The 16,395-nt window shown below is 38.3% G+C and overlaps 2 protein-coding genes across 4 annotated transcripts; one reads left to right on the plus strand and one right to left on the minus strand.

Annotated features, from left to right (window-relative positions):
• The first annotated feature begins 7 nt into the window (after positions 1–7).
• LOC137131746 (kelch-like protein 24) lies at positions 8–2,782 on the plus strand. The gene is made up of 3 exons (XM_067513468.1): positions 8–1,235; positions 1,427–1,838; positions 1,941–2,782. The coding sequence occupies exons 1-3, from the start codon at positions 257–259 to the stop codon at positions 2,242–2,244; spliced, it is 1,695 nt and encodes a 564-aa protein (XP_067369569.1). The 5' UTR covers positions 8–256; the 3' UTR covers positions 2,245–2,782.
• Positions 2,783–3,696: 914 nt separating this feature from the next.
• LOC137131747 (ceramide synthase 2-like) lies at positions 3,697–14,085 on the minus strand. Of its 3 annotated transcripts, none has more exons than XM_067513470.1 (11): positions 13,930–14,085; positions 12,612–12,788; positions 10,226–10,343; positions 8,632–8,750; positions 8,360–8,417; positions 8,036–8,086; positions 6,866–6,958; positions 6,156–6,284; positions 5,048–5,154; positions 4,505–4,661; positions 3,697–4,421 (listed from the first exon to the last, which is right to left on the minus strand). In XM_067513470.1, the coding sequence occupies exons 2-11, from the start codon at positions 12,785–12,787 to the stop codon at positions 4,221–4,223; spliced, it is 1,209 nt and encodes a 402-aa protein (XP_067369571.1). In that variant the 5' UTR covers position 12,788; positions 13,930–14,085; the 3' UTR covers positions 3,697–4,220. The 3 variants fall into 3 exon arrangements, with proteins under 3 accessions (XP_067369571.1, XP_067369570.1, XP_067369572.1); XM_067513469.1 differs by having other exon boundaries at positions 13,801–13,939; XM_067513471.1 differs by lacking the exon at positions 13,930–14,085 and adding an exon at positions 13,526–13,920.
• Between the last annotated feature and the right edge of the window lie 2,310 nt (positions 14,086–16,395).

Raw genomic sequence — 16,395 nt, forward strand, 5'->3', positions numbered from 1 at the left:
CATTTGTTTGCTTTTGTGATGATTTTCTAACCGGAGAAAAACAGATGGCAATGATATTAAAATAAGTTTAAAAATAATAATTTTTACATTAAATTATAAACCATATAAATTTTGTTTTTTAAAACTTACCACATTCTTCTCATGCTCTGCCAGCTGTTTGTTAAGGGGAAAGTCTATTAATACCACAAGTTAGTATGTTCCAGAAGGAGGGTAAGGCACTGTGTAGTGGACGGGTGCTGTGGCTTTTTGTTGTGACATGGCCTGCAGAGCCGACACTGAGCTGAAACCTCACAGCTTCAGATTAACAGTGCTCTCTGAGGGGACAAACAAACCAGAAGAGGATGAATCTGCTTTGCACATGGAAGACCCTGACACAATCCCTGATGCTATTCTACTTGTAGAAGGAGAGAGTTTTTATGTCAATCGTCAACATCTGGCCCTCCAGAGTCCGTACTTCAGGGCTCTGTTCTTTGGCTGTGGCTTAGAGAGCAACAAAAAGAAAGTTGAGATCAAAGGTGTGGTTTTGCAGCATTTCCGGACTTTGATGGAATACAGCAGGACGTCCAATCTAGCTTTGAATAGAGAAACTGTTTTAGGGATCCTTGAGACTGCAGACTTCCTACAGCTTGAGAGAGCCAGGTTGGTGTGCTGTAAATTCCTGGAGCGAGAACTGCACCTCAGTAACTGTCTGGGAATGATGGCCTATGCCTGGCAGCTGGGCTGCATTCAGCTCTACACTGCAGCACGCCAGGTGGTGCTCACACACTTCTCTGCTATCTCCACTGAGGAGGACTTCCTGTCTCTGTCTAAGGAGACCATAGCAGACCTTCTCGCTAGTAATGACCTAGCCATCAGCAAGGATGACTTGGCTTTAGAGGCCATTCTACACTGGGTGTCATTTGACCCAACACGGGAAGCGCATTTTCTGGAGCTCATTGAGCTGGTGAGGCCAGAGTCTCTGTCTTTACAATTTATTACAGAACTTTTGACCAGGATGAAAAGCTCTGACCCCAGAGCCAAGCTCATCTTCATGCTCAATGAACATTTCCCAGCATCTTGGTCAGTGGGGCGGTCAATGAGGAGGACCAGGGCCAGAGAAACCATTTTTGTCCTGGGTGGTCCTCACAATCAGGAAGAACAGGCAGTGTATTATTTTCATCCACTCAGTGGTAGATGGCAAAGCTGTGCACCTCTGCAGAGGAAGAACCTCACACAATACTCAGTAGCTGCGTTAGGTAATCATGAAAATGATGATGTTCATGATGTTAGGGATGACCTTTTTAACAGATGATGTGTGTGTATTTTGTTAGTTGTCTGTTTTTATTCTTATTAAAAGGAAAGTAATGTCACTTAACATGCTGGACATTGAAATCACCGTGCATTTTTAACTTTAAATGTACATTTTGTTTATTTTGTCATTATTTAGGGGACAGTGTGTTTGTGACAGGTGGGTACTTTCGGGAAGTGCTGTGGTTCAGTGTGGACTGGGTCAGGATATATGAATGTGGGAACCAGCGCTGGCTGGATGGGCCAGCATTGCAGAAGTCCAGACACAGTCACTGCTCTATAGGGCTCGACTCAGTACTCTATGTCATGGGAGGCAGTATGGATGAAGGCCTACTGGCTGATGTAGAGAGGCTGGTCCTGGGTTCAGAAGAGGGTTGGGAGGGTGTCAGCCCCATGGTCAGAGCTGTAGAAAGGGCAGCAACTGCTGCTCTAAGTTCATGTGTCTATGTGGCATGTGGCTTGGATGAAAATGGAGAAGCGTACAGTGGAATTCAGAGGTATGTAGTAAAGGAGGATCAGTGGGACGTGGTCTCCTATTCTCCATTTCCACGGTAAGGAAATTCAAAGACATAGCTTGTCCTTTAAGCTTTAAAGAGAAATTTTGTTGGTGGAGTGTGAAACCTTTAACGCTTCATTTTAAAACCCTTGCCTAGGTATGACTTGGTTGCCACAGAGCTCAATGGTGCCCTCTATGTGTTTGGAGGCCAAGCCCTGCGATTTGACGTGGACACAGATGAGTGGACTGTGCTGAAGGAGGAATGCCTGGGCACAAAGTTTTTCTGTGGCTGCACCACAGTCAGTGGCCAGATGTATCTGGTCAGCGAGAGAAAGAGTAACAAAGCTTTCCCAAACATGATGCTGCTGGACCCTTATATAGATGCTTGCCTTGAGGTAGATGATGCTATACCTTGTCCTGTGCCCATTAGAGGGTGTGTCACCATCAGAATGGTTATGTGATGGTGTGTGTTGTTACAATAGATCAGTTTAAATAGAGCTCTTGGAGTTTTAGGTGAGGCCGTGACTTCTGTATGAACCTAATTAAGGTAAAAAGACATTTCAATGCATTGAATTAAAACACATTCAACCAAAAAGTGTTCTGCTTAAAATAGGACAGCACTGCTTGTTTATTGAATAGATGTTATTTATTAAAACATTGCCACACATTCAGCATCCATGTGCACTTATAAGACAATAGTCAAGAGTTACTTTAATGGGAACCTCCTATCTTCTATCCTTCCATTTGCCATTTATCTTTATATTTTATTTAAAAAAAACAACATCCCACTGGGGTATCTATTGATGTGTAATGCAGCCCTTTTGGTGCTTGACAATGTTATCATTTAAAAACCCACCATGTGCTGTGGTCTTCGAAGTTATTGTTCAGCCATTTCTATATCAATCACACACTCACGTATGCAGCAAACGGAGACACTTAAACGATTGCCCTTACTAACTTATGACATTGTAACACCAGTTTTAGATACAAAGTTAAATACTGTGTATTTTAAGATTGTATTAAATAATATCTATTTGTTTTGCCGTACGGATACATCATTTTGTTTTGCCGTATGCATACATCACTTACAATGATCCAGTGATACAATTATTACAATGTCCCTCACTGTTACAACATGCTGGATATATAGATGTAAAATTTCATTACCTTCGAGTATCACAATCAAGTCTACTCATATCAAAAATATGCCATCTCTTTTTTTATAGGATCATTGAATCACTGAATCTTTACATTTCATTAACTCTTCTAATGTGAGCAATAAAGTATTTGACCTTTGTAAAGAACTCTATCAAAATGTTTCACATTTTATTAATGACTGTCTGTTTGCATACTTTTTATGGCTAACCCAGGAACTAAAAACCTCACCTAATTATTAAGCAAAAACATGTAAACACCGTCACGGAAAGGCCTGGCCAAAGAGTCTCTCCAGTAAAAGTACCAGGACGCACAACTGACTATCAAGTGTTTGACACAAAATAGTGTAAAACAGCAGCCAAGGCACTGAACTGAAGTCCAGTAACACAACAAAAACCCAACAGGGAAATCATGTTTTTTACCCCAAGTCATTACAGTAGATAAACAACAGACACGCACAAATATTTATCTTGGTAAAGTTTGGATTTCTAGGAGCTGTGTATTTGTTTTAAAAGCATTATGTTTATCTAGGGAGCATCTATACCACAATGATGTGATCTTCTTTGTGCACAAGGGGGAGCCATATCTCTTATAAGACTTGAGTGTGGCTTAAACATAACAGGCTAAATAAAACCCGACAAAAATATAACTTCATCAATGTTAAAGGTGTCCTGCAGTGGCCTTTATATGTGTTTCATTACAGATAACAACATGAAAATTACTGTTGAGTAAATCATTTAGAGAAATAGTCTAAAAAGTGGTTTGTCAACAGATTTACTACAATCAGTGTTCATAATCATCTATGTACAACCAACCATACTGTGTATATGGAAGCATACTGTCTATATGTATGTGGATTTAACATATAACACATATTAGATATGAGCTTGGTTTTGTATAAAAACATTTACATTTTCTTGTTAAACAAAAAAGAATAAAAAGAATTATACATTAGCACAGGTTCTATTCTTAAGTATTAACAAACAAGTTATTATACTTAAACAGAAACACAGAGCAAATACAACATCTGCAAAACAACACATCTGACTATATGGATGAATTTTGACTGTCTCCTTATTTTACCAATTTATTTTTCCAAAATGCATTATTAATGTTGACAGTGACATTTGTGTTTCTTCAAAAATTACCTGAAATTATCAGTGGACCTAGTTGGATGCACTCAAGCCATATGTATGTATCAGAAATAATTTAATCTGTATAGATGGTGAGGGAAATAACATTTTTCCAGTGAGGCTTGCAGATAGGAAATGATTCTGCTCCACTACCTGGCTTTGGGCAGTCTGCTGTTTATTGTTCTCTGGTTGGTCAGGTTGTTCAGCACACAGTTGTTGGCCAGCGATGCCAGTTTGGAGTTAATTGCACCCTTTCGTTGCTCCCAGCTGCACTCCTCGCCTTCTTCCTCAGGCTCCTCCTCTTCATCATCCACCTCACTCTCCTCATCACTGCGTTCATCACGCTCAACCTATGGACAGAGGTAAAAAGGCGTGATACATTTGTATAATCCCAGTCCTATCATTTGCTGGTTTAACAATGCTCTCCTCTCACCTTGCCCAGGAACATAAATTTGTAGACCATGCGCAGGATGAGGTAAGCCCAAAAGATGTGCAGAGCTTGCAGCACTAACAACAGGGTGTTGAAGAAATAATAACCATAGAAGGCCTCGAAGAATTCTAGAGACACCACCAAGGTCGTGTGGATCACCCTGTAAACCCAATAAAAAACAAATTTTAGCCGTTCTGTTACTCCAAGATTCTGAACTCTTCAAATGTTTACAGCAGTGTAAAAACACTGACGTTTTATTTTTCATCTAGTAGAGGCAATACAAGCACAATGCAGCAGATCTTTTTTTAAAAGTTTGAACAAAGCATTAGTACAGGCGGCACTGGCGAATATAGATGAAGGCAACAGATGAAGCAATACAAAAAACAGACTTATTAAAAAACTGTGACTTAAATTATTACAGTATCACCAAGAAAGAGGAATCTAGTTTGACATTTCTGCATATTTATTGTAGTTACTTAAATATTAAATATAAAGCAACACTAACATATATGCAATAAAATGAAGTCAGCTGATATAAGATCTTACCTGCCCGGGAACACCACCAGTCTTGTTACCAGGAAGACCAGAGAGAAGATGACAAATAGCGAATCACATGTCCTCGTCCAGCCAGCATAATGAAACATCTTAGCAGACTTTTGTAGGAAAAAGAAGAAAATAAATTAATTCATTTTTTATTTGTTATAACATACTTAATGTTTAAAAGTATAAGCAATTTAATAGATGACATATGACAAGTAAATAAAGAAAACATACTTTAAACACTACCTAAACTGTACTGTACACCTTCAAGTAAATCCTAGTAGCAAGGAAATGCTACAAGGGAAAATTGTAAATCATTTCACATCAGATTTCAAATCAGAATAGCTGTTCAGAAGCAACAAGATAGTTTCTATAAACAAGTCACCAATTTCTAAACTACCAAATTGTTCTTTTCTCTCAAACATATACATGGCTGTACAGAGTTACTGCCCGAATATGACACCTTCATTACTGTCTCTTTATGACTTATCAGAGGGTAGATAACACCTGCTCATGCTTGCAGTCACATGACCAACTCTACATATTTCCCCATTTCTGAAAACATTACCAAACTCCATTTTTAGATGTTATCAGTGAAATGTGACACTTAAAAAAGCCATAGACAATACACCTGTTACTTCATCAATAGTCTAGCAGGTAATTTTAAAACTCACTTGATACCAGACTCTAAAAAGGACTTTATGTTGTAATAATAAGGAAACTTCAACAATAAAAATACACACTGCTTGTATTCAAGTCAAGTTGACTGCGACTTTTTGTGCAATGTTTCTGGTATTTCCAAAGTGATGAACATAAAGAGATAAAGTTCAATCACTTTTCAATAGATTTTAGTGATGCATTCTGTATTTCCTCCTTCCCTTTGCTCCAATTTGGAGCTATACAATGACATACCATACAATGACTTGTAAGTCGCTGTGGATAAAAGCGTCTGCTAAATGTCTAAATGTAAATGTATATGTAAACATATGTGAAACTTCCCCCTTACTGTTGTCCACTGGAATAAAGAAGACGCAACATAGAAAATAGGGACCTTAAGTAAATTCTGCAAATATTATTTAGTGTTGCTGATGGAAATACATGTGTGGTGCTTCACCTCAAGGAGAAAATCAGAGGAGTCATGCACCAGCATCACCAGTGTGCCAACCCTAACATAGTTGGCACAGTATGAGAAACCAATGAGAAATATGGTGGCGATGTGATGAATCACCTGCTCCTTGAAATCCTGTAACACAAGACATGAATAGACAGAAACCACACAGTATGAGAAGGATGTACAGTAGTAAAACCACTACTGCATCAGTTGTGCCCAAGAATCATATGGAAAAATTACCTACAATTACCTGAAAAAGGTGAGGAGAGTTATTATAGTAATGGACTTATTGTAAACAATAGTTAAAAGCAGTTAAATACAAGTAAGTCTAACTAAGTAGTGCAAAACACATTTAAACATTTGTTGAGTGCCTTTGGATAGGTATTTCCTGTTTCAGGAGCTCCTACATTATGTTCTAATCGCTTACTGAAAATTATAATCTTGAAACAGTTGGTTAAAAGGAGAACACAATCAAAGTACACAGAGTTATTATGTAATAGAAGATAATCCAATGCATAAGCTGCGTTAAGAAGAATTGTGCAAGAGAGAAACTTTTGGATTACAAGTGCAAAAAATGCGATTGAGTGATGTTTCACTTCATATCTCAGACACAAAGTAAATGACGATGGAGACCAGAGAGGAAATCATCTCAAAATTAACAGGATGTTGTGAATGTGAGAGGGGGCGGTAGTACATCTTTGAAAATCACTCACTTTTCGCTTGACATCCACAGAGACACATAGAAGCAGCGACAAGTAGAAGCCCAACTCCAAGATGTAATACCAGTAATGAGGCATGGCCACAGGCTAAAAAAATGGGAACAAGGGAGAAATGGGAATTCACAAGTTACATAGTTTGGTCGGTGGCTGAAAGTGAAGCTATTTCATCATTCTGCTTAAGGACACCTGAGGGGGTTGAAGCTAATAGGACCCCAAAAAGAGTCTTAAACAGCTTCTAGATACAGAGTATCTAGATCTTTACCTGTCACTGGCCTGTGTGTTAAAAAATCCCAGGATTCAATTCGGCCAAAGCACTTAATGAAAAAACTGTCAGCCTGCACTCTGAAGTAGGCATGTTTGCATTCAAAGAAGGTGGTGGTGTACTAAAATCAAACACCTCTTACAGCCCACAGCACTCCACACTGTCTGTCAGCAAAACAAAGAAAGGAAGTTGACTGAGGCATGTAACCACAAAACACATTCTTTCTCACTGTCGGTAACTGCAAGACCTCAGATAAGAGGGATAAGTTAGTTGCAGCACTGTCTGCAGATGCTGTAATCACTCAAACAGAAGATAGAGAGATCTGCGGTTTCACATTTTTTTCCATTGTTTTGCGTTTGGGGTCGCGACCTCACGAGGAAGAACTGACGTGCCTGGAGAAATGCCAACCAGCAGGCATACCTAACACCATGCTACACCACAGATAGCGTTCACAACATTAAAACACAAAAGATTCAGGCCAATGCCGCTATACAATGAGTAAAGGCAGAAGTTAGTGGGTGGGCGGAGTGGAGTGACCAATCTGTGTTCTAAACTGTGCTATGGACTTTGTTTTTTTGGGTCCCTCCCAGCATTGTTTTTTTATTCACTTTCTGTTATTCTATTGCTCTTCTACTGACATAGTTACCTGTCATTTATTTATCAATTTCCCCAAAATCATTATTTCTGGTTTATTATTTAGTTTATAAATTAATGTAAGATAGTGTAAAGGCCCATTACGTACAGGAAATGTCTCATTAAGTACAAAGAGCCAAAGATATTCCTTTCATATAATTTGCAAGTATCAATTTTTATAATTTAGGACAGATTTTTATCAACATCAGAAATCAAAAATAAAACAACACACCGATTACTTTAATCGAATCAAGCCGGTGTCTACTCACTTGTTTAGGATATCCTCTCCAACACTCTCTGTGGTCCCAGAACCATGGAGTCTGGAAGATCAAGGAAACAATCTTCACAAAAAATAAGCTTCAGTCTGGATATTATTTAAACCCCAATACCAAGAAGATAACAGAAGATAAAGATATAACTTTGATACCAGTTAAGATGATCAAACACAATAACAATCACACCTGAAACTAAAACCAGCATCTTCTCATAAATAATCTAATAAAATGTACGAATACTTCTAAGTTTAATGTAGTACAAAGGTGGGACTGTCTGTTAGAAAAGTGAAAAGTGATTAAAATGACCAGTAGACTTACGTTTATCAAAGAGGCGATTCCTGCTGTGAACGCTACAAGGTAGAAGACAAAACGCCACCTGCACAGGTAAAAACAGACAGTGGCTGTAGTATAAACAATGCTGTAAAGTATGATATAATTAGTATTTTATCTACATAATGTTAGTTTGAATGGTGGGATGAACTCCCCTGCCAAAGCACTACTCTTTAAAAATGTAACTCCTCTAAAACATCAAACTTACTGCAGCTACAACCAAAGGTGCATTTTAGGAAACAAAAGAACAAAAAACTCACGAGGCCTCGCAGAACTTTTTGGTATTGCTGGGTCGATCCTGGTTCCGTCTGTGTCTGAACCATGTCTGGATTTTTTTCTGTGAGAGTCCACACTGCTTACCCAAGCTCACCACTTCACTCTACATGCACACAGATACATGTTCACACATAGATTACACATACAAGGTTTGACTAAACTTAAGAACACTTTATTACTTAACACCTTACTCGGCTTTTAGCTTTACTTTTTTACCTATCTACTCAAAACCACACATTACACAATCTTTACATTCTATGTGTCAACTTGGAGTGCTTCTATAACGACATGTACCCATGTACTTCACATTGGATGGAAACGTAAGATTTCCAGGTGAGCACATAAACAAAAAGGGAAGTATGCACACATGTGCATAAGCTTACACATACACAGGCACAGTACACAACAAAGAAAAAGTTGTCTTTCATTTCTGATATGTCAAGGCATGTGTTCTCCTGACAGGTGCACAACCCGGCATGTCTTTACAGGAACACCAATGTCGCAATGAAGGGTGTAGAGTTTTCATTTGATTTTAAACTTTTCTGTACCTGTTTACTGTTAAAGTCAAAGAATAAAACAAAAGAATCCTTGGAACTATGTAACACTGTTCTGCTATTTTTGAACCCAGCACAAAAGAAGTGAACAACCATTTCTAATTAGCAGATTCAGAAAAAGAAATGATGACAATAAAAGGTGATAAGGATCACTGAGCAGAACACTGGTGATTAAATGTTGTAAGAATAAAACTTTCTCACACCGCAGAAAGAAAACACCTAACACAACACCGCTTTGCGTCAGAGTGACTCATGTGAATTATGTGAATCTCTCTGAGGGACTTCCATCTTTGACAGTTCCTTGTTCTGTGACATAGACCCCCCTCATAAAAACAAAAAGGCAAAAAATAAAACTGTACAGCAGGCAAGCTAATCAGCCATGATCTAACATCACCCAGCACCACCAAGATAGATAGAACTGAGTTAACACTATCCATCTACTATCCATTATCCACGCTTTTCACTTTGTGCATTTGCGTAAGCAAAACATCCACATGCCTGCATCAGTACACCTTTTTTTTAACCATTACCCCACTAGCCTGCATTAACAGTAAACTAATCATTATACCTTAAGCAGGATGCTCATGGAGAAAACCCCCAGTAAGTCTTGCATCTATCTACACTGCAGATATATATGCACTAGTCTGACATGGACAACTTCTGGCCCACAGTTTTAAATCCTCTAATTGTGACAAAAGGTACAGGATTGGACTCTGATCTGGCAGTCTGATCTAGCAAAACAATTCATATTGAAATCAAAATGGTTGGTTTGAGCAGCAGGATCCACAAAATGCTTACTGAGTGTGCAAGAAAATAATTGCAGGTGACCAACGTTTTTTAAACATTTTAACATTTTCATCAACTCAGCATACAAGACCAAAACAATTTAGAGAGTACTGGTAGGGTAATCATATCGAAGCTGTAAAAGTTGGAAAACAAAAAACAGAATAATGAAATCAAGAGTAAAGGTAAAGATAAGAGATGTTCTGTAATAAGCGTAAAGAAAGCAGACATTACTACTAACTTGAGAAGGTTGTCGACTGTTCTGTTTGTAAAAGGTTTCCAGCTTTGGGATAGAGGCAGCTCGAATCCAAATGCGATCTTTCACACCTAAATATTTGCTTAATGGGACAGCGATGAGCCTAAAAGGACATAGGACAAGAGAAGGAAGAAAAACTTACATTTATTTTCTAAACAAATTTCCATCTTGATAGTAGAACATATGTATTATAATTCCACTAGGATTAATGATTGATGACATTAACAGCTGTCCAGTAGGCCTCGACCACAGTACAGAGTAATGGCAACACGATACGCTACACCTGACAGCCTGTAGAGCTGCACCCATGGATGTATTGTCACATTTTGTTGGGTGGCCTTTGTCTTTAGCTAATATGGCTTTAAGAGACATTTGAGCTGCGTTTGTGTGACAAGAGAGATTAAGACAGAGACGAGAGGCACTATGAGTGTACATACATTGGAGAGATAGTTTTGATAAAAGTATGTGTGTGTCTTTCTGTGTGTTTGTGTTTGTGTAACTCTTTCTTAAAGATAATGATCCCGAAGGGGGGAGGGAGGGGGAGATCACAGAGACTGAAAAGGTCACTGCAGCTTTACAAAGAATCACAGTCTCTGGTTGCAGAACACACACACACACAAACACACTCGCAAACACACACACAGACACACAAATGTAAATAACATTTTTAACGTTTTAATGTCCACCACAGCTGCCAACTGCAGCACATACTGTCATACTTTATGAACAGGTGCATGCAGGTATTGAGTATGAGTATGAGTATATGGAATTATCCACTCAGCCCTGACTGCTACTAATACATCTAATGTTACTTCTCTAATAATCTTATAAATACCTGATGAAGGTACAAACAAGGCTTCATGCCAAACAATGGCACTAATCTTACACTTGCCTCACGTTGAACAAGCTCATGCAGTTTTTTCAACTTTAGGACAGATAATATAGCAGCTGATTGAGGAAGCCATGCAAAAACAGTCTATCTGTTCATCCATCCTAAAACTGCAGGCCCTGTCTCCACCATTCTTGATTTCCTGAACTGATACCAGCAAAAACCAGTTAAATGTACAGAACAGGACAGCAAAGTTGGCTTCAACATAGTCACAAGTGTCTGAACTCAAAGAAAACCTTAACAATATTAACCGTGAGAACTAGGAAACCAGAAACAAACTTTAAAACAAAAAGACAACAAGCAAAATGCTGGATTAATTGTTTCCCTAATGTAATGTGACACTGCCTCCAATGTAAAATGCAATAAAGAAAAATATAAACATGGTTAAAGTGCCTAACTATTGGGTTGTCTATCCTGATTAATTACAATTTTATAAAAATCGTTACAAGTAAAAATATAAGTAAACTAAAGATTTATAATTTTAGATATGTAATAAGTTGGTGTAGGAAAGTACTTAGTCTGCACAAAAAACCTGTTCTGTAAGATAATTGTCACATTTGGATATCATTTTAAAAACAATCAAAAATGGCATTGTAACAGTTCATATGCCAGTAAAATTTGGATTACAAAAAAATAAGAACCATGAAGGCAGTGTATGCTCACATTTTTGTGACTTTACATTTACATTTACATTTAGTGATTTAGCGGACGCTTTTATCAAAAGCGACTTACAAGTGAGGTACAGGGCAAGCAAGAATCTAAGTCAAGGAGAAAACATCAAAGCAAAGTCCTATCAGAAAAGCGTTCACAGTTTGCAAGATGCAAGAGCGAGAAAGAACTTTTCTTTTCACTTACACAAAAAAGTGGCTAAAGAATACTTTTCGGTTGATCAGTTAACCAATTAAATGACTAATCAGTTAATAAAGGCTGTTTAGTGATTTAATCGTTTAAAAAAAGACAAACACATTTACATTTTCTGTCTCATAAACATCTGATTTCTAAATAACCAGGTAAGTGTAAATGTAAATACAATGATTGTGTTATGAAAGTCCGATTTTTTTAAGGCTGGATCCAGTTCCTCTGGGAGAAGAAATTACTTTACAATTGTCTGCAGCTAAACCATGTACTCGTGATGTCCACATCCCATTGCATGCCTGATCTACACCTTCCATCTATTGGGAGCACTAATTAAATGTAAAGAAGCCATTACCCTGAGCCATGAAAGCAGCTTCCCAAGCAGCAAAGCAGCATGACCATTCCAAGAACAAATCAGACACAGTGTTTGTTTAAGAAATTTCTTTTTGTCTGGCAACATTTTGATTTGATTTGACTTGATTTGATTTGACTTGATTTGATTTGATTTGATTTGATTTGATTTGATTTGATTTGATTTGATTTGATTTGATTTGATTTGATTTGATTTGATTTGATTTGATGGTCCTGGTGTATGGCCCAAATGCGATGGGGACAGGTGTATCTTACCTCTCAAAGACATATCTAAGGGCTATAAATGCAAAAGCCAGTGGCAAGGTGTAGATGAGATCCCTGGGTAGGGGAAAGCGGCCCTTGCCCTCCTTCATCTCAATGTCCTGCCAGTGAATACCAGGAGGAAGCCAGTACTCCTCCTGCCATATATACTCATTTAACAGCGCCTCCATCCTGAGGAAAGGAGAGGAGAGGAGAGGTGATATGGGGAGAGGATGGGAGGACAGCAGTGTTTTATGTGAGTGTGACCACACAAATCTGAACTGTTAAAACACTGAACCAGTATTTACATGTCAAACAGCAGCTGAGACCCTCAAATGTATAAACTGAACTACAAGACACAGAGGAAACAAAGCAGTATCACACATGTTCACACATTATGAATTCCAGCCACTGATGATTATTTTCATTGGTAATTAAACTGCAAGTATTTTCTAGACCTCTTGATGTCTTGATCAAATTAACTGATTACCTTTTGGGTGACAAGATAACAGAAAACATTTGGAAAATACATTTTATTTTCTCACACTCCAAGGTGTGTTCAAATTCCTCTTTTTATCACACCATCAGTGCAAAACCAGTTTATAATCACATTATCACAACTGAGGAAGAAAAAAGGAGACCTTTGGCATTTCTGCATTTAAAACGACAGAAACCTTCACTTCTAAAAATAAATGTACCTTTATTTTTCTTTAATCGAATATTGATTCATTTAATTGAATAATAATTTCAGCTGTACACAGGCTGTGCAACACAAAGGTACATACAAATTGACCAGCCAACACTGATTCAAGCACGAGTCTCTACATGTATGCAAATAAAACCTGATCAACAGCAACGATGCATGCACAACACACACAGACAAACACGCACATAGATGCAGCCACATACATAAACGCACATCTTTTTACCTCTTTGTGCGTTATTAAAATCACGTGTTTAAAGCTGATTTACAGCAGTCCACATAAAGGCTTCTTCCTATAGCGTCACACTGAATACGTTTATAGATTAAAAGTGGTTCAGCTTGATAGCGTCACAGCCTGGATGCAGGCAAGACGGGGCCCTACCACAAACGCAGCGGACAGGCCACTTCTCCGCAAAGACAAATGCATGAGTTTACACATGGAAAACGCGCAACATATTAAAAAATAATTAGCTCTGTCAGGGCGCAGGAAGCATGTCTTACATCCCTCTACAGCGTCGATCCGCCATCTGTCCCATCAACAGCCTACATGTGCCTATTTTGTAGCGGAGAAAGGTGAAGAAAAGCATCAGTGTTGTTGCTTAAAAGATATAACAGCGACATTATGGTTACCTGTCCGCGCTCCTGTGATGGGGACTGGACGACTACAGCGGCAAATGGGAGAGGAGGAGCGTGCACAACGCAACCTCCTTCCGCTGAGGGCGGAGAGAGGCGCTGGCACCACATCATCCTCATCTCCATCTCTGGGTTTTTGTTGTCCTGCATGAAAAGCAGATGATCGTTATTTCTTACCACACAAACACATGTCATGAGCCAATCCTTGTTAAGGCGTGCTATAGCCAATAAACACCTGAGTGTATCTGTAATTCATCTTCTGAAAACATCTCAAGGCATTTTACATAGAAAGGAAAATAAAATTCCCTTGGACAAGGAGCATTTGCAGATTAGTATTCTAAAGCTTTATGTAAATGATTTTGTTTGTCTTTTTTAAATGCAATTTGACTGTCGGTAAGGAGCAATTCTGGAAAAGCACACAAGTCTGACCTACGTCCTATTTCCACTTGTTCTTCCTTCTGAGGTAAGCAGAGGTTAATGTTGAGATGTTTGTTGGACACGTTTATGATAGTAAGGAATGTTGCCTTAAGTAATTTACGAGAATATGAAACTTTCAAAATCACAGTTGTCAGCATCAGCTTATTTATTCCTGACCTTATAATGTTTTGGCACAGTTTAGAAACCATACATAAGTACATTGTTGGCTTGTTGGGGTTATTCATAGTTCAGCTCAAGCTCATATACATATGGCGCTGTAGATGTAGCATTCTTGGGAATTATTGCCCTATGTCACATATTATTCAGCCACTTTGAATCACACAGAAGCATGGGTGTTATTCTAGGTATGCAGTAGTGCTTTATAAAGTCCTGTTTACCTCTGCACGGACAATAGCTGGCACTCACTCACTACGGAGGCTAGAGGGCAAAGCCTGAAAAAAACAGTACACAGAATATTCCCTGTAACACTATATCTGTGAGTATAGGCCAATTTGTTCAGCCACCACTTCACTAGTTAATTCAATTGGGAAACTACTAATGATCAGGGCCCAACCCGCGCTCACAGGATTACAAAGTGACACTGAATTACCTTGTGTGAGGTTATTGTTAAGTTTTGCAGGACTTCTTCACCTGAGTACGTGAGAATGGGTTTTATGAGATGCAAACAGAAAATGTGGCCAATAAGGCAGCTATGATGCACAGAGATTTATCTGTCTGCCTGTGTGGAACTCAGGAAAAATGTGAGACAAGATCTGCAAAAGACAGGAACTAGCAAGTGTTTACTGCGTGTGCACAAACACATACTGATTCTTCATACAAAGAAAAAAAGCATTATTAGAGTCATGTGAAGCCTTTGTTTACCAGAGATGCACCAGACAAATCCTGACAAGTAGCTTGGCTGACAGGTGTATCTGACCTGCCATACTGTTATTATCTCGGAAATGTGGACAGGAACATTTCCCCCAGCTGGGTGTGTTCTGTTATCACAGTATGTTTGTATTGTGGGAAGGCTGATGTTTTTTTTCACATGCCAGAGCTTATATTTTTTATGTCCTCAAACCGGTAGAATGACTCCTTTCCTGTGCTCACATGAGCAAACATATCACTCACACTAACATGCACTGATCTTATAAACATGTATGCAGACTATGTGTTCACGCACACATACTGTTGGCCTCTGCACATGCGTAGTCCATTCATTAACGTTCTTCTTATATACTTCTACTCAATAGATTTTGTTTCGGGGAGCCATTGTGTTGTATTGAGTTCTGTTATCATCATCAGGCTAAGAATGTGGCCTCTCTGAAGTAATGTCAGGTTAGGTCAGGCAGGCATAAAAGGGAAAGAAAGACACCAGGAAATGTAATGAATATTCTGCAACATTTGTAACAAGGAACAATGCGAGAGAAAAAAGTAAACCATGTAGTTTTACAGAACCATTTTCTCATGGTAATTGGTGTCAAAATGAGTATGTGCCCAGACAAGCCAGGGTATGACTGTGTGTGTATTTGTTCGGTGTGTTATTGTGTGTGTGTGTGTGTGTGTGTGTGTGTGTGTGTGTGTGTGTGTGTGTGTGTGTGTGTGTGTGTGTGTGCATTTATTTGTGCTTAATAAAACACCGCTATGTAATTAATATAATGTATATTATATATATATATATATATATATATATATATATATATATATATATATATATATATATATATATATATAAAGTATTTTTTCCTTAAAAAAAAGCTGATGAACAAACAGCACAATGGACAATGAACTAAGTATAAATCATTGCTGAACATAGAGAACAACACTTTAAAGTACTTATGTACATGTTCAGAAACATTGAATGCCTTTTATGTTTTAAAGACCTTCACAGCTGTATTTTGTTCAGCTTTTTTACCTTACCTCTTATATTTTTTAAAAAAAGGGTTCACTGCCACAGTATGAAAAACATTGTTGTATTATTCTAGATTATTCTTTCCTGCTGGTGATTTGACACATTAAAATGGTGTCCTGATGATGAAACTAGAA

This window comes from Channa argus, chromosome 8 (genome assembly GCF_033026475.1).
Source record: "Channa argus isolate prfri chromosome 8, Channa argus male v1.0, whole genome shotgun sequence".
Classification (NCBI taxonomy): Eukaryota; Metazoa; Chordata; class Actinopteri; order Anabantiformes; family Channidae; genus Channa; species Channa argus.